Source organism: Typopeltis vanoorti, chromosome 7, assembly GCF_054136105.1.
Source record: "Typopeltis vanoorti isolate ZY-2024b chromosome 7, IOZ_Tvanoo_1.0, whole genome shotgun sequence".
Classification (NCBI taxonomy): Eukaryota; Metazoa; Arthropoda; class Arachnida; order Uropygi; family Thelyphonidae; genus Typopeltis; species Typopeltis vanoorti.
The window spans coordinates 64,237,864-64,260,791 of NC_143555.1; the positions used below are offsets into that span (position 1 = coordinate 64,237,864).

General features: G+C 32.8%; 1 protein-coding gene across 2 annotated transcripts in view; it reads right to left on the bottom strand.

Moving 5' to 3' along the window:
• Nucleotides 1-760: 760 nt before the first annotated feature.
• LOC150104731 (protein meiotic P26-like) overlaps nucleotides 761-22,928 on the bottom strand; it is a 298,850-nt gene continuing 276,682 nt past the window's right edge. For both annotated transcript variants that reach the window (XM_090395315.1, XM_090395314.1), the window contains exon 11: nucleotides 761-4,486. In XM_090395315.1, the coding sequence (XP_090251441.1) occupies nucleotides 3,872-4,486 (615 nt within the window). In that variant the 3' untranslated portion in view covers nucleotides 761-3,871. The remainder of the gene's footprint in view (nucleotides 4,487-22,928) is intronic.

Genomic DNA, 22,928 nt, shown 5'->3' on the forward strand with positions numbered 1-22,928 from the left:
TTAGACATTAAATCAAAACACACTAGTCAGTTCTTCACATTCCTTGAGTGTTTTCTGAAGATCTCTTCCCTATTATCTAACTTTGACCTTTAGTTAGTTCTCCACATCCCTTAAGTGGCAAATCCATTTAAGAGATATAGAGAAAAAAAAGCCACTTTTCAACAGGTTTTCTGCTAATAAATAATAATATACATAACCTATATGCCAGTTTATCAGGAGATCTCCAACTTTTAAGCAGAACAAAATTGTTAAGAGTACCTTGTAGTATTATAGTCTGCATTTTTAAATATAAACAGCAAAGCAATTGTAAATTAAGCTGCAATTAATGAGTGACTCTAAAGTTGCTCTCTGCACATTGTTCAAGAATGTTTCTATTAACAGTTTTGCTGTTTTACATGATCAAGTATTAAATTTATATTATTCTTTTCCAGACATAGCTTAGATATTTTGAAACACTTTTAATCGCCTCATATTCCAGAAATTGCTGTTAATCACTTTTGTGTGTTTAGGAACTGGAATTTCAATGACTTAACAGTACCATGTTTAGTCATGTAAATTACATTTAATTCATACTTATTTTGTTGCGTAGTTCTTATTTCAGTTTACCTGACTAATGCTGAAATATGGAGCAATGATATTCTTAGGATCTCTTGAAGAAAAATTGAATTCGATATTCTTTAAAAAATTCATTTAACTGTTTATGTGTAGGTGACTAAAGGATTTTAATGCTGAAAATTATTTTAAATAACACACTCAATACTGAATGCAACAGCCTTTATTTTGAATAAACATGGAACATTGTTACAAATTTGTCCAGTAACGTTTTTCCAAAAATAGTACAAGTAAATGCAATATACCTTATTTAGATCCATTTGCTTACCTGCCAATTTCAGTAAAAAAATCTCAAAATTCACTTAACAGTGAAATCTCTTGATACCACAAGGGCAAAAAATGCTCCTTTCTGATTATGGATCAAGAAATTTTGTACTAGCTATATCTAACACTGCATACAACTTAAAATTCCAACAATTATTGCTTGGCAGATAGGCAGATAGATCACTTTGTACTAACATATAATTCCATTATGGCAAAAATCTAGGCACAAAATCAGCTTCAAAAATTCAACATTCAATCAAGACTTTTTTTTTTTTTTTTTTTTTTTTGTACATTAGTAAATGTACCTTTGATGATGGTTGTAAAACAGCACCAAAATATATCAGTGCCCAGGTAAAGACATAAACAAGTCTCAAAAATGTAAACTTGGGAACATGAAATGGACAAGGATACCTAGTCCCACAACATCTCCAGCTGGTAATCTTGGATAAACAGCTTTTGCCACTTCATAACTGAATAAGGTTACTTTGTATATGCATGGCAGTATTGCTTTGGAATTGTGAAAACCTAGAAAACAATCCCTTCCAAATACCAACCAAAATACATCAACATCTGTCATGGGAAACACATTGCATAGCTAAGAAAAAACATCAAAACAACTAAATGGAAATTCATCTATGTGATATGCCTGTTGTATAATTCAAGCCTGTGCATGTAAAAACGAATGCAGTTTGTATGTATGGTCCATGTGTTCATTTGTGATAAATTCAATGCTTAGAGGAAAAATAAAATAAAACAAAAATGGACACAGACTAGTATAAACTATAATGAAAGTTTAAACAATATATGTTTACAAAGAAATAAAATATGAATTTAACTGGTACTTATTTCATGTGCTAATGAGGAAAAAGGGTAAAATTTCTCTTTTCATGGAAAAATTTTACAGTCCAAAAGTAATTTGCATATATCAGCTAAAGAACCTGCATACAGAATTTAAAAATTAAGAAAGAAAAGTAGACATCTACTTTATTAGCAGGATGGGGAGGATAAAAAAAAAGAAATTATTAGAATATCAATATATATGTGAAACTGACTAAACTAGACTATAAAATACCATTCACAACTGAGATCTAAGCAATATACCAGTTAAACTAGAGGCAAACCAACGCTAACTAATGACTATTGTGCTAATCCTTATAAGGTCAAATATATTACCATTACTTGACTAGAGTTAATACATATATGCATGTGCACATTATATACATATATGTATATATAATCATATATATATATATATATATATATATATATATACAAACATACATATACATGCATCATGAAAAAGGGGGGTTAGATTATAAAGGGTAAGGATTATCACCATGGAATGTTTGGAATCAATAACCACTAAAGAGTAGTTAATGTTCCTATTATTTAGAAATAACTAGAGAATAATCAAATATAGTAGTCAGAGTCAGCAGGAGTATAGTAAAAATAAATCACTCCTACATAATCTTTTAGCTGTAAAGAGTTCAAATTTATATAAAATTATTAAATCTAAAACTGCGTATCTCACATGACTGACAATTTCAGCCATATGCTACTGACACAAACAATATTCACATACACACACGCACATATATATATACACAGAAGACATATACACAAAAAAACAAATAAAAATAATGAAAAATGTAAATATTAAACATAATTGTATATGAATACATAATCAAAATAAAAAAAAAACAACATATAATACAATGAATAGAGGCAGGGACTAATAATAGCAAGCAGAGCATTCGGTATTTTTCTTTTTTTTTTTTCTTTCTTTCTTTTTTTTTTTTTTCTTTTCTTTTTTTTTTTTTTTGTCAGCTTGCATCAAATACCACAGACTTGGATATTGATCAATGTGCACAATTGTGGACTGTTCTGATGTGCACAAATTGACAACAAAATTCAGGTATATCCTAATTTTGAGTCTTAACTATTTTTGTATTTTGAAGAAAAATACCTAGTCTGCTTTATCGTGGGTTTTGTATAATTGAATCCATTGCACTTTTAAGTATTCCACTTATTTTAGGACTAAAGCCTATAATACCTTATTCATGAAATATTAGAAAATTTTATACAAAATTATCTCTCCTCCTATGCAAACGACTAGGCCCCTGTCACATATCTCTAGTAAAAATAGTAAAAGAGCCAGTCTCATGACTGACAAAAATTACATATTTCAAAAAATGCATGAAATAAAGCTGTAAAATATACTGTAAAATGTTACAGAAATTCAAGATCAAATTTAAGTGAAAAAATATATATAATGTAAAAAGTGAGAACTTAAAGTTACATTCCTTGAAACCTGTTTAAAAACTGTTTCTCAGTTAAGTACAAAGAACTAATAACATCTAAGTAGATGCTAGGTGATCTAGATATATGCACTAAGTTTAAAAAATAATTTCATTTATAACTTTTTTGGATAATATCCTGAAGAAAACAATAATCCAAACAATGCAGTGAGCAATATTATTTCTTATTATGTATACATATAAGTATATATATATATATATATATTATATACAGATATTTTTTATTTATATATCACAGGCTACTTCACAAATCTGTAAATATATCTTTCGTATTTCTGACACAATATAGATAGCCCTATTTTTTTTTCTATTAATTACTTTGTACAAAAACAAATGCTTTATCTCAGATATATACATACAAGTTAAAAGTTATCTGCACTGTTTCATAGTTCAGATCCTCTCATAATCATCCTTTCTGCATAACTTGTAGCTGCTAACGTGAACTGATCGATGTTATCTTAACATTTATTCCCATCCCCTATTTTCTAAATTTATTTAACTACAGATCTCAATATAATATATTGGATTTGAAGTCGTGTGAACTACAAATATAAGTTTGGCATTTGTCCCTCCCCCCCACACTTTTTTTTTCTTATTTTATTTATTTATTTTTTCTTATTGTTTTTTTTTCTTATTTTATTTTATTTTTTTTTGAGTAGTACTTAGAAAGAGGTAGTTCATGCAATGTACAATGTGTTGAGAATCAACACATGATGGTTATTTTTGGCTAAAGTAATAATGTAGCCTTCTGATGTAATTTTTAGGCCACAACAACGACTCACCTTCACATAAGGACATTCAAATTCGGAAAGTAAAGTTCCATCACGTGAAAAAACAACAACATGAAAACGATTTCCATGACTATCTCCAATCAGAACATCACCTGCATCACTGATGTCAATTCCATTTGGATAATTTGTAATGTTCTCACAACCAATGCGCCTCACAAAATGACCTTCTTCTGTAAACACAATAACACAGTGTCCCTTAAAATCACAAACATAATATTCTTTCCCATGAATTGCAATGTCAGATGGTTCCCTCATATGTTCACTGCAATCAAACCAATGAAGGAGATCACCTGTTTCTGAAATAACAAAAACAGTTGGAGACACACTATCCACTGCAACAATATTTCCCTCGCTGGTAATAGCTAATCCAGCAACTATATCAATATACCGAATGGCAATTTTTTTCAAAAAATGGCCCATCCTAGTAAAGATTTGCATTCTAGATCGCTCATTACCTCGATCACAAACAACAAACTTGCCAGAGGTTCGAATAACTGCAACCTATAAAAAACATAATATAAAATAATAATAGGTTCAATGAAAATACCATATCAAATTAAATGATACAGGTCTTAATAATAATGCAAGTCTTATGATTACTACAGTTATTTTATGTCTGTCAAAATTAACAAACATGCTAAAACAGTCTACTCTTGATAATAAAACACCATTACAGTAAACTCACTTACTAATAAGAAAACTGCTGAAAATTCATTATAGCTATAATGTTCACTATAGCTCAGATTTCATTCTTATTAATATTTAAAAAAAAAAAAAAAATATTTTGCTAATTATATAACTTCATTTTCTTTTATAACTACTAGTGGAATCTTCAAGATAAGGATGAAAGCAATAACCAGGTAAAAGATTTTCTTACATTTTTAAAATGCAAAGAAAATTAATATAGAAATACAGCATGCAAGCTGTTTATAACTGAATGCTGAACAAGTTCTGCTCCATATATATAATGTTGCATACATCACATCAAACTGTCAGTCGTAATCATTTGTTAGAATACTTCATATCCAAAGTACTGCATTAAGTAATGCGATTTCTGCACTCTACCCCTGGGACTTCAACATCAACAAATGAAATTTCTTTTTACAATTCAGTGATTCAAACTGGTAAGCAATGCTGGCGTATTTGCAGTTAACAGTGATATAAATTGTCGTCATCCTTCCAAATATATACTATAGATGTCAACTCTCCTCTTGGTAACTCAGACATTGCCTATTTTCTTTTCTGCAAAAATATTCTTCAGTAAGTCACTTGATTTTGTGTCCTTTGGCACTATAATTGTGCCAAATGCTTTCAGCAATTTTTACTTTCCTTACTAAGGTGTGATTATGGTTTTCACTATTCTGACTGAAGTAAGTAAAATAGTCATTCTGGAACAAAGGTCTTCACCCCCCCCCTATTCCATCCTCAGCTGTACTTTAGATGATCATTTTTATAATCTTTCATAACCATCTGCCTTACCACTCATCGACTATTTTCCAATTGTCCTCCCAGTTCTGAAAAATAAAGATTACCATCAATTGTAAATTTATTCACCACCTGGATTCTACCAGGTAGTGAACAAATCTAATATTACTCCTCTTTGGATACAAGCCATGGTAAAGATAGGAGAAACATCTGGCAGCTCTTGGCATTTCCAAGGCTTCATTAGATCTGTCATGTTAGCACTTACTACCTTACAGTCTTCCTTTCACCCTCTGCAATTGGGTGGGCAGTTTCATCTGTAGATTTCCTCACAAATGTTATAATATACCCAATAACTCTGCCCATGTTCCTTTATACATTCTTTCTTTGACAAACCCTGTAGTGCTCAAACATTCCAAGCTTTAAGAACTCTCATAATTAATGTTTTAAAATATTATCTTCTGATCTCCTTGCCATTCACAAATGAGAGATGAGGACAACTCTGTGATCTTCAATGCTACCAAAACAAAGTCCTGTCTTATTTCTCTCAAGAAAAGGCTCATTTTAATAAACTCTGATCTCAAGGAAATTCAAGTTTCTTTTTGGCTGAATGTACACCACTGGCTGTTCCTGGTACAAACATATCACATCCAGAGCCTTCTCAGCTTACAGAAAACTAAAGTGCCCTTTTCCCATGTAAGATGTTATTTCTTGAATCAAAAATTAACTAAGTTTTCTGGAGCCCAAGGAGGCTCTGGATGTGATGATTATTATCATCAGACCTCCATGGAGTCAAGAGGCTCATTGCAGAGAGGAAGGAGATTCTACTTTCACAAGCACAGATCATCATACCTTAACTTAAATTCCAATCACCCACCACTCTCTATGCAAAAAATCTACTCCTCATCCCCTCTTTATACAGTTCCTGGAATGACCTCTTGTTCTCTCCCTGTCTCCAGAAGTTTATGAAAAATCTCATCGACCTTAATCTGGAATTACCCCTTACCACTTTTATGACTTGATCATGTCCTCCTCCTCCAGCCTTATATTCACTAGGTTCTGCAATTTGCATTCTCTCAATCTGTCCTCATATCCCGCATTCCAGAGACAAGATATCAACTTAGTCTATTGTCTCTGAACCCTCTCCAACAACTTATCTTTTGAAAACCAGGTGACCGAATGTAGTAAACTGTGCACAGTAATCCATATGCGGCCTGATCAAAGCCTTGTATAATGGAAGCATAACATCCTTACTTTTATATGGATGTTATGCTCACAATTATGGCAATGATATGGAGAACACTGGCAGTGTTCTCCACATCGTTCTCCACATCATTGCCATAATCCATTGTATTGCCCTCACAATTTTAGCAAAATGTCCACAAAATTTCAAGTCCCTATCCATCATCATCCTCCTCCTCCTACAGATCCTTCATTTCTTCCATCTCATCTAAGATATCTACCACCAATCCTATACTCCGCATTCCATCCTTGCTTCCCAAATTTTAAAACTTTACACTTTACTACATTAAAATGATATCCCCACACACTCACCCATTCAGACAGCCTATTCAAGTCCTCTTGCAAGACTGCACCATCTGTTCTACAACTCTCCCCAACTCTGCATCATCTGCAAACAACTGCATATCACTGTGACCAGGTCCTGGCAACACAGATTGAAGCAGGCTTCCAGAAGAAACTTAAATCCAGAGTCACTTTCACTGACCTAACATCAGCTTATGACACGGCCTGGATCAGGGGGCCTCCTCCTAAAGGTAAGCAATATCATAAGGTGCAAAACAACTTTTCAGCTTTTAGCCTAAAAATGGCTCTTGTTAGGGTAACCATTATGGATAAATTGACTATACAGGAGATAAAGTTATTTCTTTTTGTTCCTTTCCTTTAGTGTTACACGGTGATCAGCATTCATTTCAGACAAATTATGGAGACTACAACCGTGTCAGAAATAATAATTTTAATTTCCCCGATGTTTCAACCTTCATTTTATGTCCATCATCTGGAGTACACACACACACACACACACACACACACACACACACACACACACACACACACACACACACACACACACACACACACACACACACACACACAGACCGAGACAAACTATATTATATCTCGCATAGTATGCTAAAGAGAGAATGATTTGATCAACAGTTATTCTACTGGCCTGACCTCCAGTGAAAAAAAAAATTAAAATAAAATAAATAAATGAAATAAAATAAAATAACTACATCAAAGCTATATTCTGTTTATGACAACATTAGAGATTTTTTTTCCCCTATAGATAGTTTTATTACAGCAAAAGTGATGTCCTAATTTAATATGAGAATTGTTATATTAAATTTAAGATCCTGGATTACCTATAGTCCTATTTATAATTAATTCTTCGGGAGAAAGGACTATAGGTAATCCAGGATCTTAAATCTAATATAACAATTTGCATGTTAAATTAGGACATCACTTTTGCTGTAATAAAACAATCTATAGGCAAAAAAAAATTCTCTAATGTTGTCATAAATAGAATATAGCTTTGATGTAGTTTTTTATTTTTATTTTTTTCACTAGAGGTCAAGCCAGTAGTAACTGTTGATCAAATCATTCTCTCTAGAATACTATGTGAAATGTAATATAGCTTGTCTCTGCATATATATGTGTGTGTGTATACTCCAGATGATGACCTTAATATGAAGGTCGAAACATCAGGAAATCAAAATAATTATTTCTAACATGGTTTTAGTCTCCATGATTTGTCTGAAAATAATGTATTTCTTTTCGTTGTTTTTCACTCAAAATTCATAATACTATAGTACTGAAGATTAGTAATGATACTGTATATTTGGTTAGGGTGAGATTTAGCAAGAAAGTAAAAGTAAGTTTTCTACATACTTTAAGAATATACTCATAGCTTTTAGTTTACAAAACATTGTACTTTATTAACCAAATTCAAAAATAAATTTTGTGTTTCAATTATATATATTGCAGAAATGGATAAAAATTATTTGGTTCATGCTATATTTTATAACTATGGCAGAATGCTATAGATTGGCTGAAACAGAAAAAATTCAGATTAGATGTATTTGAAAGAGCAAGTCAAGAAAAAACTATTTAAAGGAGATATGCTAAGAGAAGGATTAACCAATGATCATCACAATCATCATAAGAAATTACAAGGAACAAGAACTATAGGTGGAAGTGGACTGAAACATCATTACATAAGGCACAAGACTAGCAAAGGTACTATCCAAATCTTTAGAGATGTTTAAGATAGAAAGAAGTAGAAATTCATGGCTGCCAACTTTCAGACATTCATTAGCTGCCTGCTTCCTCATATTTCACCATGCATAAACTGGCCTCTCCATTTGGGGAAAAAAATTAACAAAGACAGTATTTAATGAATTTGATAACAGTCAGTGAAAATGCATTTTCAATGTGAGCGAGAAGGACACAAGTAAATAAATATAACATCTAGACCAACCTGGGATATCTGAAAGAGAATCTTCCAGCTTAAAGTTTTTAGAGCAATGTGAAATGTTTTTCATATAGGAATTCGTATATCTGGTATGAATTCTTAAGAGCATGATTAAGTGTTTTCAGACAGCTGTAAGTAGATGAACTTATTTTACCCACAATATAACAAATCAGGGTGCATTTGACTTGTAGATATTTGAGTCTACATAAATGTACAGTTCAATGATGGTGAGCTCTGCAATTTTTGTGATTTTCATAAATCACATGTGGATTATTCATTATTTTATGTGTGAGTAATAAGTCTAACACTGAAACAAAACAAGAAATATTTAATTGTTGTGTATAATTCATTAATAATAATAACTAATAGATTTATGGAAATTAAAAAGCAATACAAAATTGGATCAGACATATTATAGGAAAATGATTTCAGTTTCTTTAAGACTATTCTAATCTTACTCGGATGATACTAGATATATTACTGACAAAATAGATGCAAAGTGATTAAATGTTATTTCGTAATATTAAACTAGTGTCTGTTCCATTAAAGAAACTTTTAATTCCATTCTAACAGCTTCAATCTAATTTTTATTCTTCTAGATAAGTTTATACATTGGTTGGACATACTTCTAATTTTTTTTAGGAAATGACAATGTAAACTAGCTTATTAATTATAAAGACTTTAATTAATAACTACCTATATTTCAGCAATGTTACACTGCTATCTTCAGTGATCACAAAACAATGACATGTGCATGCAGGCACTAAAACTAAGCAAATGAGGCTGAAGAAAGAAAGGTAACTGAAGTCGGTCCTACAGACCTAAAGGTGTCTCCCCCCCCCAGCAGCAGCAGCATGCTAAATTGGGTTGTCTTGGCCATTGGGCTGACAATCTCAGAATGTAAGCTTCCCAAATTTGGTGCAGTCTCATGCTCCCAAGTTGAGGTTTGTGAAGTTTTTCAGGGCTGAGGTCAAGGAATAATCTTTTATACTTGTACTTGCTGCAGTGTAATAAGGCGACCTTCTTCCAGTGTATTCTGTGGTGGGTGTCTAATGCATGATCAGCAAGCCTGAGAGGCTGTATTGGTGGAAGCAGATGTAATCCTTGTGTTTGGATATCCTGATATTGGCTGTCCTGCCTATTTGACCATAGTAGGACAGTTTGCAGCTGCAAGGGACCTGGTATACTCCAAGTAGGTCTAGGGAAAGTGGCTGGTCGTTGGTGGAGCAGATAAGAGATGCCAATTTCTTATGTGATTTGTAACTAGTTGTGAGGTCACATTTTCTTAAGATTTTTTTTTAGTTTTTCAGATGTTCACTGGATATATGGAATGGTGATAGATTTAGAGTAATGTCTGTTATGAAAGGGGAGGGAATTGTGGTTAACTGGTTTTAATATTTTTTGAATTTTTGGGAGCTGTAGCTATTGGCTAAGAAGGTGTTAAGGATACGGTGTTAAATTGTGAATGAAGATATTTATAATTAATAATACTTCATTCATAATTTAACAAGACCTACCATATCATAAGCAGGATTTATTTAAATTTATTTTGTTAGTCTCTTGTTTATAAAATGTTATTCATGAATTCCTTTCTAGTTTTGTTAGTTAATTTTATTTATGTAATTTTTAAATATATTATAGACATGAAAAGCCACTATTAAAGTGTCATTTATTTTATTTGCTTTATTCTTTTAATAATAATATTAGAAACTGTAATGTATGTAATTTTAATATATCCAGAAGATTCTTTGTGATATCATTTGATTGGTTGTTGTGAGAAAACATGCAAAATTCTCCTAGCGCATGCTGGAGCGTGAACTACTATATACAAAGGGAAAGGCAAGTTTGATGTGAGCTAAACCGGTGAGAACCAGTTTTTGATGGGGAAAAAAGGAAGGAGTGGATACGAAAATGAAAGTAAAAACAGAATCGAATAGGGGAGTATAAAGAAGGTAGCTGGAGACTGGAGGGGAATTTTGACGTGTCGAAAACGGTATTTAAAGGACCGGGAATCGCTTGGTATTTTTTTAACTTACCTTTTTCCGAGTTGGATTTTTACCAAAACTTCCTAACGCCTAGCAGTGAAATAGTGCAAGAAATAGGTTAATACGTATAAGAAAATGAAGAAATAAGTAGATAACTTAAACCAAGTGCATAAAGATTATATTCTCCCAAATCTATAAATCAGTCGCAGAAATGGAAGATTCTTTTAAGTTTGTGTTACTACATAGTAAAAGTCAGCAAGGACTTAAAATTGTTATTCGATCTACTTATGATGTGTTGAAGCTATATCGTGGTAAAATTACCTTTACTATACTTAGCGAGAAGTAACGAAAATTAATTCCTCCGAAAGTAAATCGTTCCTAGTTGCAGTATGCAGCGAGTCAAGATTTAATATGTGATGTGCTAAGATTTTCCCTCTTCAAATGATAAATGCTATGTTATTGAATTAACTAAATGAGAATACTGACACCTATTTGTTGTAATTTAGGAATCTCGAATTTACATGAACTAAAATTGATTAACTGAGCCTAGAGAATTACAAATGAATGTCTGAATATTCATGAGTTGTATTCTTCTGAATATCTTGAACTGATTTGATATTTAAAAATGTTTTGAAATGTAACCTTAATCAGAGTAGAGTTATGACATAAGTTCTTTGTAATAAGAAGGATAAGATCTGTTAAATATAATCTATAATTATAAAGTTTAAGCTCAGCTGAGCAGTGTACTAGTGACTTAATGAGAGCTTTATATTCGTACAATCATAATGTCCCTGTTGGAATATTGTGTTATGATGTAATTTATGTGTCACTGCATTAAATAATTTTATTTGAATTGAATCTTGTATTTGCCTGATTGTTTCATTGCACCGCTCATTAAAATAATTTTTGAATCTCATTTTGAATAATTTTTGAATATGAATCTCAGCGGAAACCCTATGTAGTAAGAATAAAGACCTTGGCCTAAAATCAACTTATGATAACCTGATACAGTTGAAGGTTGATTTATCTAAGTTGCTCTTGCAATTCAGAATATGGAGTGGTGCAGTATAATATAAATTTTCTTCATATTCGATTGATATATAAGCCTACAACTAGTTAATACTAACAAGAGAGAACTATAAGACGATAAAACTTGATTGAGCAGAAGCTACGATGCAACAAAATGGCACAGTCAACGGGATGTTGATTCACGAGTATTAATTGAGATTAAATTTTTTTATATTTAACTTAAGAACTTATTCCTAAAACTTTAGTAGTGAGGTTAAGTGAATCACGGTGAGTTGGTTGTGGAACAAATCAGGCAAAGAATTATATTTTGAATAGTTTTAAACTTGAAGTTGTGAGAATTAAAGTAGTAAATGATAATCCAATATGTCTCTTGAATCTAGCACAGGAATGGAAGACAGTGAATTCTTCAGAACTGTGAACCACCAACAGGTCTTTCCTCAATTTTCAGGAGAGAAATCAGATGACGTATTATCATTTTTTACCTTTATTGAAAAACTCAGAGACAGCAAATTGGACTGACTTTCAGTTACTGATATTGCTCAGAAACAAATTAATTGGTAAAGCAAAAACATTTTTATACTCACCAAGCTGCAAGTGCTGGAAAAAGGGACTGACTGGTGAATGATATTGCAACAAAGTTCTTCAACATCGCGGGGTGTCTGTACATGCAAGTGTTCACGGGAACAGTTTGCCTTTTCTGGGGGACAAAAAAACCTAAGTTTCTGGGTGAAAAAAAAAACCCTATCCCCGTATAAGACTGGCTTTTGTGTTTTTGAATTGGTGAAAAGTTTTTTTTTTTCGCCACAAAAGTGTAAAACAATAAGTGCTCTTTAAATAATAACACTTCTCTCCTCCTTTCACTTATTAGGCCTAGTGGCCCGTTACTCGTATTAGGCATGGCATATTACGATTTGAAACCGCTACTACTTCGAGGATAAGGTGGTTAGCCACCCTATGCTTCACAGTGTGTCTGTACATGTGTGTGTTCACGGGAACGGTTTGCCTTTTCTGGGGGACGAAAAACCTGAGTTTCCGGGTGGGGGGGGGGACCTATTCCCATATGAGACCGGCTAACTCACTGAAATAATAACAGATGAACTAAATATCAATTGAGAGAAAGAGGTATTGTTATTAATTTTGAAGTATAGGCATAAAGAACATTGATGTAAAGATTGCGTTCAGAATATTCTATGTGCTTAATCATCATAATTCAGAAAATGTTTGTTATGAATCAAAAAACTGATCACCGGGCTCAAAAGAAGTTCTTCAATCAGAATTAAGAAAATATTGGAAAATCTTGCAAACCTAACGTCTCACTGACTGAAAGAGAAAGGTATGGTGATGGCATTTCTGAAGTCCTTCTGAAGAGATGGTCAGGGAATGGGGAAGGACGAGAAACATTTGAATACTCAAAATTTAAGGAAGCTTTATTATCTCAATTTTCTAAACTGAGAAGTGTTGGACCAAATCTCTGGAAATTACAAAGGATCACACAGAAGGCTAAGGAGTGTTGCCGAATTCTACAATTGCTTCTTAACTCTTTCTAACAGTCTGAATGTATCCAATGCAGATAAACCTCATTTGGATTGGGCAGTATATCAACAGTTTCGACAAGGTGTTAAGCCAGAACTCAGGGAAACAGCCTATAAAAAGATCACCACCACACTAGAGGAGTGCCTTATAGCTGTCAAAGAGAAAGAACAGGTGATAGGAGACCTTTGCCCCTCATCCAATGTAGGCCATGTAAACATCATAGAAAGGACTGATTGTTCCCTAGGCCTAAATGAAACCTCAAAGGAGACTAAAAAGAAAGAGGAAGGGTAGAAAATTAATGAAGAGAATTCCATAAATTGTAACTGCTTATCTGAGAGTAATGAACAATCCAACAAGAAATTAATGAAAGAAGTACAAACCTTAGTTCACCAGGAAGTAGAGAAGCTGCAACAACCAACAATGAATAGTTTTGATGAAGTGATGAAACAATTGGCAGCAATCACTGAAAAATCTCTAGAAGACTACAACCCCACAGCAGATGATCAAACTAGAAGTGGAAAGACAAAATAAACCCATTTTGGCTAATCTGGATAAGGTAGTGTGCAAGCTCTAGAGCAGGGTTTCTCAAACTGTGTTCCGCGAGAAGTTCTGAAATTTGTCATTTTAGTTTTCTAAGCATTTTTCATGAATAAATATTTTATAGTAAAAATATTCTGAGGAGAATAATATTCATGAATATGTCGAAAAGCTCAGACCCAGAACACCTAATGACATCTGTGTATTGTTAATTTTCACACATCGAAACGTTTCAACATTTGGGAGAGGGAATGCTGCTGTTTATGCCTGCAAGCCCATTACAACAATTGGTGTCATATCTTCTGTTCTCAAAACTGAAGGAAATGACATCTGTGTAGCAAATGTCAGTGACCAAGCAGCATATTTTTAAACATGGAAGTATTCATGAATTATTGTTAATTTTCACACATTGAGATCTTCCAACAATCGGGAAAGAGAATACCGCCATCTATGACCGATCATAAAAATTGCCTGCAAGCCGATTACAACAATGGGCGGTGTGTTCTCAAAACTGAACGAAATAACATCTGCGTTGCAAATATCAGTGACCAATCAGCAAGGAAGTATAAAGAAAATTTTTCAACTGAAATTGAAGATCAAAGTAATTGGTATCCGGTTCTCAAATCTATTAATACTGAATACTTTTTTGCAATTCGTGTTGCAGTGTGTAAGCCCTTGTTATGAAACCGGAGTGCCGTGATTTTTTTAAAATTAACAGGAATACAGAGTTAAAATTAATATGAATAAGAGACAAGGCACTCTGTTTAATTTTGGTATTAAGAAATCTCTTATTGAGGGTGTTTGTGACGAAACAGATAGTGAGTCATCCACCTCAAGCCTACAAAGATCTCCAGGATGTACAATGGGAGGGGAAACTACCAGCACACAGGAGAAAAAGTCTGCATTCACTAGTAAGTACTTATAATAATATTCTAAATATATTTGGTGATCAGAATGGGATATGTCAATGAAAATCAGCACAAATTAATTTAATGATGTTTGCCTGAAGAAACTACGACATGCTACAACTTTCATTAGTCCAGTGATTAATAACTAGATTGATAGTCAACATGCCACACTGTATACATAAGTATACTAATACTCTTTATGATTATGCCATAATTAATTATTAATACTTATGTTAATGCATGAACTTTAAAAAAAATTGGAAAGGTATTTACGAGTAAATTTCTTGGGACCGGGCCCTCGGGAAAAAAAAAAAAAAAAAATCAGCTAACGCCTTTTTATTCCCGTGTATAGGGAGGCGAGGCGACTTTTAAAAAAAAAGAATTCTTCTTACTCTTTTAACTACTTTTATAATTAATATCTGATTTATTTCGAACTGTTTAATTTTTGTTACTGAACATTTTATCAAATCATTCTTATTACAACTGCTTTTACATTATTTGATATGGTTTAGTACTTTTCTTACAAGTATTGTTACAATTCATATTTACTTTTGTGTGTTGCAGTCTTTTTTTACTATTTTGCATTATTCATTTACTTTTATATTATTCGACATTTCTTATTTATAATCTTATTGTTTTTCATACTAAAGTTACCTTTACAACACAATTCTATTTGTTTTTATTATAGCTCTGACAAATATTGGAATTTAAATATTATTGAGTAATGAACAATCCAACAAGAAATTAATGAAAGAAGTACAAACCTTAGTTCACCAGGAAGTAGAGAAGCTGCAACAACCAACAATGAATAGTTTTGATGAAGTGATGAAACAATTGGCAGCAATCACTGAAAAATCTCTAGAAGACTACAACCCCACAGCAGATGATCAAACTAGAAGTGGAAAGACAAAATAAACCCATTTTGGCTAATCTGGATAAGGTAGTGTGCAAGCTCTAGAGCAGGGTTTCTCAAACTGTGTTCCGCGAGAAGTTCTGAAATTTTTAAGGACAGGAACTTTAACACAAGGAGGAGCAAGTACTTCTGCTGACACATCTATTCATATGATTGGAGAAGATATGGAATTGCAAACTGTGGTTTCTTCAAAAGCTAATATTAAAGAACAAGAGTCGTCTAAGAAGGGACCAAAACGGAAGTACCATGAAAGTTATTTAAATTATGGATTTACATGTATTAGCAATACACATGCTCCTGATGTTTTGTGTAATAAAATACTAGTAAACAGTTCTTTGGCTCCAGCTAAATTTCGAAGGCACTTCGAAACGAAACCCACTGATTACAAAGGAAAAGATATACATTTTTTAAGAGATGTGACTCGCTAGAAAAATCTAAACTTTAAATGGCTACAATTACTACAACTGAAAATGCAACAGAGGTGTCTTTTCGCGTGAGTTACCGCATTGCACTTCATGGTGAAGCTCATACAATTGGTGAGACGCTTATTAAGCCTTGTGTGAAAGAATTTTATCATGCATGTTAAATAAGCACGTTGCTAAAATAATAGATGCAGTACAATTATCAAATAATACTGTTTCACGCTGCATCAAAGCTCTTTCTGCTGACATAGAAAAAGAGCTAATTCATCGACTTAGACTGCAGTGAATATTCATTGCAAATGGATGAATCTACAGATGTCGCAGGACTCACTGTATTACTAGTGTTTGTTCGTTACATATTTGATAAAAGTATTGAAGAAGATTTACTCATGTGCGAATATCTACAAGAAAAAACTACCGGAGAAGATATATTCAACTATATTAATAATTATATTACAAAACAGGAAATCAGTTGGGAGAAGTGTATTGATATTTGTACAGATGGTGCTCAAGCAATGGTAGGAAAGATGAAGGGAGTTGTAACACGTATCCTGCAAATAGCTACAAGAGCCACCAAAAGTCATTGTGTTTTGCATAGACAAGCACTAGTAACAAAAAGAATTCCTACATATTTAAAAACTATTTTGGATGAAGCCGTAAAAATGATCGACTATGTAAAATCTCGACCACTTCAATCCAGATTATTTAAAATTTTGTGCGATGAAATGGGTAGTGCACATAACGCACTTTTATTACATACTGAAGTGAGATGGCTATCCAGAGGAAAAGCATTATTGAGGCTTTTTGAACTTCGTAGCAAGTTAATGGTCTTCTTGATGTCACATAATTTAGGACAAAATTTTATTGAATTATTAAGAAATTCTTCATGGTTGATGAGTCTTGCGTATCTGGCAGATATTTTTACAAAGTGCAATGAAATTAACTTATCATTACAAGGAAAGAATATTACAATTTTTAATACAAGAGATAAAATTGCATCTTTAGATAGGAAGTTGCAATTCTGGATTTCTACAGTTGAACAGATTAATTTTGATTGTTTTCTCACCTTGCATGAATTTTTGACCGAAATAAATTCTAAAGTAAATGAAGAAGTATCTAACGTAATTTTAGAACACATGCATGACTTGCAATCAACCCTTTTGCAATATTTTCCAAAATCCAGTGAGGACAATTCCTGGGTTCTGAATCCATTTACAGTGACAGTTAAGCCAGCAGGCTTCAGCGAAAGTGACCATGAAAATCTAATTGACTTAATTAGTGACTCTGATTTAAAACAAAAATACAAGGAACTGCCAATAAATGATTTCTGGACAAGTGTGTCAAAACTAGCTATTCTTGTTTTACTTCCTTTTACAACAACATATTTATGTGAGGCTGGATTTTCATATTATGCTGCAACCAAATCAAAGTCCAGGAACAGATTCGACGCTACACCAAATATGAGAATTCAACTTTCTAATATTGTGCCTGATATCAAAAGAATTTGTAATTCAAAGACCCAAAAACTTCGAAGTCATTAAGAACTTAATTTGCAATATACGTTTTACTATTTTTATGTGTTTTGTTTTTACTAATTAACATTTGACAATAAATGATTATTTTTTCTTAATGCTTAGATTTACTCATTTATTTTATTTATATTTAACCTAAAAAACCAGCACACAGGAGAAAAAGTCTGCATTCACTCGGAAGTACTTATAATAATAACATAAATTTTTGGTGATCAGAATGGGATGCGTCAATGAAAATCAGCACAAATTAATTCAATAATGGTTTAATTGATGTTTAATTAATTATTAATTAATAATTAACTTCCAAACATTAATAATTAATTAACAATAAAATAAGGTAAATTACCAATTAATATTAATTAATACATTACAAAATAACCAAGGTGTTCCGTGAACATTTCAGGATTTGTGAAGTGTTCCGTCGTAGAAAAAGATTGAGAAACCCTGCTCTAGAGAATGTTAGACAACAGATGTCCATAGTTTCTCAACCTCAGACAAGGAGAGAATATCTCACTGATTATAGAGATCCTCCTAAGTGCTTTAATTGCAATAAAGTGAGTGACACATTGCCAGAAACTGCTCCTTAAATAGAAGAAATTACTCTAACGACAAATGGAATTCTAATTTTGGTCACATTCCTCACAGAGAGTATAATAAGTTTCGAAATTTCCCTAGATTGAGATAATCAATGATGAGGATTAAAGGAAATGTCCAAGGTCATAAATGTAACATTCTGTTGGACATGAGTTGTAATGCCTCAACCATCAGTAAGCAATATTTCCTAAAAATAAGAGATATGTTATGGAAAAACATTACCAATTTAAGGAGACCTGTGAGAATTACCACTCTCTAACTCTATAGCATATGAGAAAGTTCGCACAAAAATTTATCTACCAGATATTAGACTGTGTGTATACCAAGACTTACTTATTGTCCCTTTCTCTCCTAGCTTAGGTTCTTCTCACATATTCTCACAACTATCACTTCTCTCGTGACTTTTCAAGAGGTGAAATATCCCTAATGAACAGAAAAATAAATGTCAGAAGAAACAATAAGACTGTATGCACAGGAAGATTTTGTATACCTAATGAAGAAGAAACTCCTAATAGAGTGCAATCATCTGTAGATAAACCAGCTATGAAAGATAGTGATACAAACAGTGATGTACTTGATCAGCCTGAAACACAACTTAACATCAAAACAAAGTGTCCAATCCTGAACAAGAAATTGGTGCTGGAAATCAACTGTCAGTTAGAATTAATTTTGATAAAGTAACTGCTTTACATTTCAGAACTAGAAATGTGAGAAAAGGAAGGAATTACAAAGGGATTACCAATAGAAGAAATCACCCAGTCATGGGACAACTAAGACTCAATTCTAGTGACAGAGAACATAACTTCTGCCCTGAAAAGACATTATCACACTATAAGTGTAGCAATCAAATTTTTACCTGTGATAAAAACAGCAAGAATTCAAGTGGAGAGAAATAAATACACAGACTGTAATAAGGAATTAGATTTTATTCAGACTAGGCACTATCTGAGACCTCAAGAAAGAAGTAGAAAGTCTGAATCCTCCCAGAGATTTATGTGAATAGAAACATTTTTCTTTAAAGAAAAATTTTTCAGAGAAAGAGTGAGCCTTTGTTAAATTGTGAATGAAGATATTTATAATTAATAATACTTCATTCATAATTTAACAAGACCTACCACCTACCATATCATACGCAGGATTTATTTAAATTTATTTTGTTAGTCTCTTGCTTATAAAATGTTATTCATGAATTCCTTTTTAGTTTTGTTAGTTAATTTTATTTATGTAATTTTTAAATATATTATAGACATGAAAAGCCTCTATATTAAAGTCATTTATTTTATTTGCTTTATTCTTTTAATAATAATATTAGAAACTGTAATGTATGTAATTTTAATATATCCAGAAGATTCTTTGTGATATCATTTGATTGGTTGTTGTGAGAAAACAAGCAAATTTCTCCTAGCGCATGCTGGAGCGTGAACTACTATACAAAGGGAAAGGGAAGTTTGATGTGAGCTAAACCGGTGAGAACCAGTTTTTGGTGGGGAAAAAAGGAAGGAGTGGATACGAAAATGAAAGTAAAAACAGAATCGAATAGGGGAGTATAGAGAACGGTAGCTGGAGACTGGAGGGGAATTTTGACGTGTCGAAAACGGTATTTAAAGGACCAGGAATCGCTTGGTATTTTTTTAACTTACCTTTTTCTGAGTTGATTTTTACCAAAACTTCCTAATACCTAGCAGTGAAATAGTACTAAAAATAGGTTAATACGTATAAAAAAAAAGAAGAAGAAATAGGTGGATAATTTAAACCAAGTGCATAAAGGTTATATTCTCCCGAGTCTATAAATCAGTCACAGAAATGGAAGATTCTTTTAAGTTTATGTTACTACAAAGTAAAAGTCAGCAAGGACTTTAAAAATTGTTGTTCGATCTCCTTAAGATGTGATGAAGCTGTTAGATCCTGAATGGAGAACTTTACAAGTAAATTCTTTATTCAGGATTTAACATGATAAACATTACTAATTAAGGAGATATCTGCACTTCAGCTAATAATTATGAAAAATTTCTTTATGTTATGTGATAATGTGTAGTCCATATGTGCCATATATTGAAATTTATTCCTGTATAACTGAAATAAGAAGCAGAGAATTTTGTGTCAGAAAAGTAAGAATTATGTAAGGGAATTGTTAAGTTATTTGTAAATCCCATTAAGCTGTCTAGTACATTATGAAATTTCCAGATAATTAGTAATCCGGAATAATCGTGTATAATCTGTACGAGTCGAGCGTAGCAATGGAGGCTGAACCTACGCGGAAAGTGATGTCAGAGCGACTACCTGGAATAGGCTAACGTATAGTTCACCCACCGATTTGAGGTCCCTCGATTTCTGCGCATCTCAGAAAAAGAAGTATCCATTCCGATAATAGGGTAATCAGTCCGTATAGTGGGATGAGTTGTTTATTATTACCGTTCGGAAAATTAACTTCTCTTTTATGATTATTGTAGTTAACTATGTTGCTTGTATAACAGTTGGAAAATTTTACCTATAAAGCACGTGATTTCGCGTGTTGGCGACCAATTCGGACGTCCTTCATTTTTTTCTCCCCTTTAGCATGAATCGACTATTCTTGGAAAGACGCGAAGCAGGGACCTGGAAACGGTGGGCGAACTATAACAGATTAGGGAGAGTGTAGGATCACCCAAGGGGCATGAATGATGGGGTTTGTGTGTGAAAAAAAAAAAAAACACATCGAATAGAGGGCGCTCCCGATAGGGTGAATAAAAGATGATGCGCGTGATATTACAGGGCGTTTTTCTTCTTCAGTTTCTGGATTCCAGTTTTAGGAGGATTGTCGGGGGATTCGTGAGAGAGCGGTGAGTCGACTACAGTGATGACGGATTCTTTTCTTGAGAATGCTTGAAGATTTCCAAGCGGAGCTGATCGCAATATGACGGCCTATGCAGAATCGAGCCTTAGCAGAATGTCCCATCGGAGAGAATGGAGAAAATTCCCTGCAGAGCGGTAGACAGCACACTTCAGCCTGGAAAAGATTCAAAGAAAAGCGTAGTGCATCGCCAGGCGCAAAGATGGCCAATAAAGTAAGGTAATTCAGATCTACATGAAATGGCAGCATGAAATCTGAAAGGATCCAGTAATGTAAAGATTTTCATACTATGTTAAAAATCGCTTAGAAGAATAAGAAATTTGTGTATACTGTAAACTAAAGGACACTAATAAAGAACTTTTAAGTGAGAATTTGATTGGATTAGTTAACACCACGTGGAACAAAGAAGAATTGTTGATAGGCAGTATTTTGATTGAGAATGGCCAGACTTGACTAATGAAATTTAGAATTAAGATAGTTATTGATAGAGTATTAATGAAAGTGTTCAATGCATGTTCTGTGAATAACTTGTGAAAGGAATTATATCCTAGTAGTGTTATGCTTACACTTAGTCTTATCATTTCGTAATTGAAGGATTTAGCTTACTCAAATTCATTGTTGTGATTTAGTATGAACCTTAACTTAGAGTGAGTTTTGTCCCATTGAGTATTTGAATTTTCTTAACTGTAAATGTTTTATGCTTTTCCAATAAACATGTTTTGTACCTTATACCTGAGTTTATGCCTGATTACGAATTCAAACCACCACTTATGAAATAGAACCTTTTGGCAGGAAGGAATTAGATATTATTGCTTAAGTGAGATTCAGGTCACGACTGCTAACTGAATCTGCACAGTGCTAGCGTAAGATTAATAATTGTGTGTATCCCTTTAGAATTATTTCCCTGAACAAGAGTCTGTTCTGTTATAGGATATTGGCTGGCGCAGCATAAAAATAAATTTTGCCAATATCCAAAAAGGAAATAGTTCTGAATTAATATTTTAAGGGCACAACAGTAGATTAGAAAGCGGGCTATTTAGAGGTAGAACAAGGTATAATATAGAGAAAGCAACGACATAACAAAGCTATATTCTGGTAAGATTACCTATACTATACTTAGTGAGAAGTAATGAAAATTAATTCCGCCGAAAGTAAATTGTTCTTAGTTGTTGCATTCAGCGAGTCCAGATTTAATGTGTGATGTGTTATTTTATTGCATTAAGTGTTCATTGACTGAACGAGAATATTGAGAAGCATATTTGTTGTAATTTAGGAATCTCAAACTTACAAGAACTAATTTTGATTAACTGAGCTTAGAGAATTACAAATAAATGTCTGATGGTTCACGAGTTGTATTCTTTCTGAATATCTTGAACTGATTTGATATTTAAATGCTTTGAGATGTACCTTTGATCAGAGTAAGATTATGATAGAAGTTCTCTGTAATAAGAAGAATAAGATCTGTTAAATATAATCTTTAATTATAAAGTTTTAGCTCAGCTGAGTAGTATACTAGTGACTTAATAAGAGCTTTATATTCGTACAATCATAATGTTCCCGTTGGAATATTGTGTTATGATGTAATTTATGTGTCACTGCATTAAATAATTTTATTTGAATTGAATCTTGTATTTGCCTGATTGTTTCATTGCACCGCTCATTAAAATAATACGAAACTTAGCGGGAACCCTATGTAGTAAGAATAAAGACCTTGGCCTAAAATCAGCTTATGAAAACCTAATACA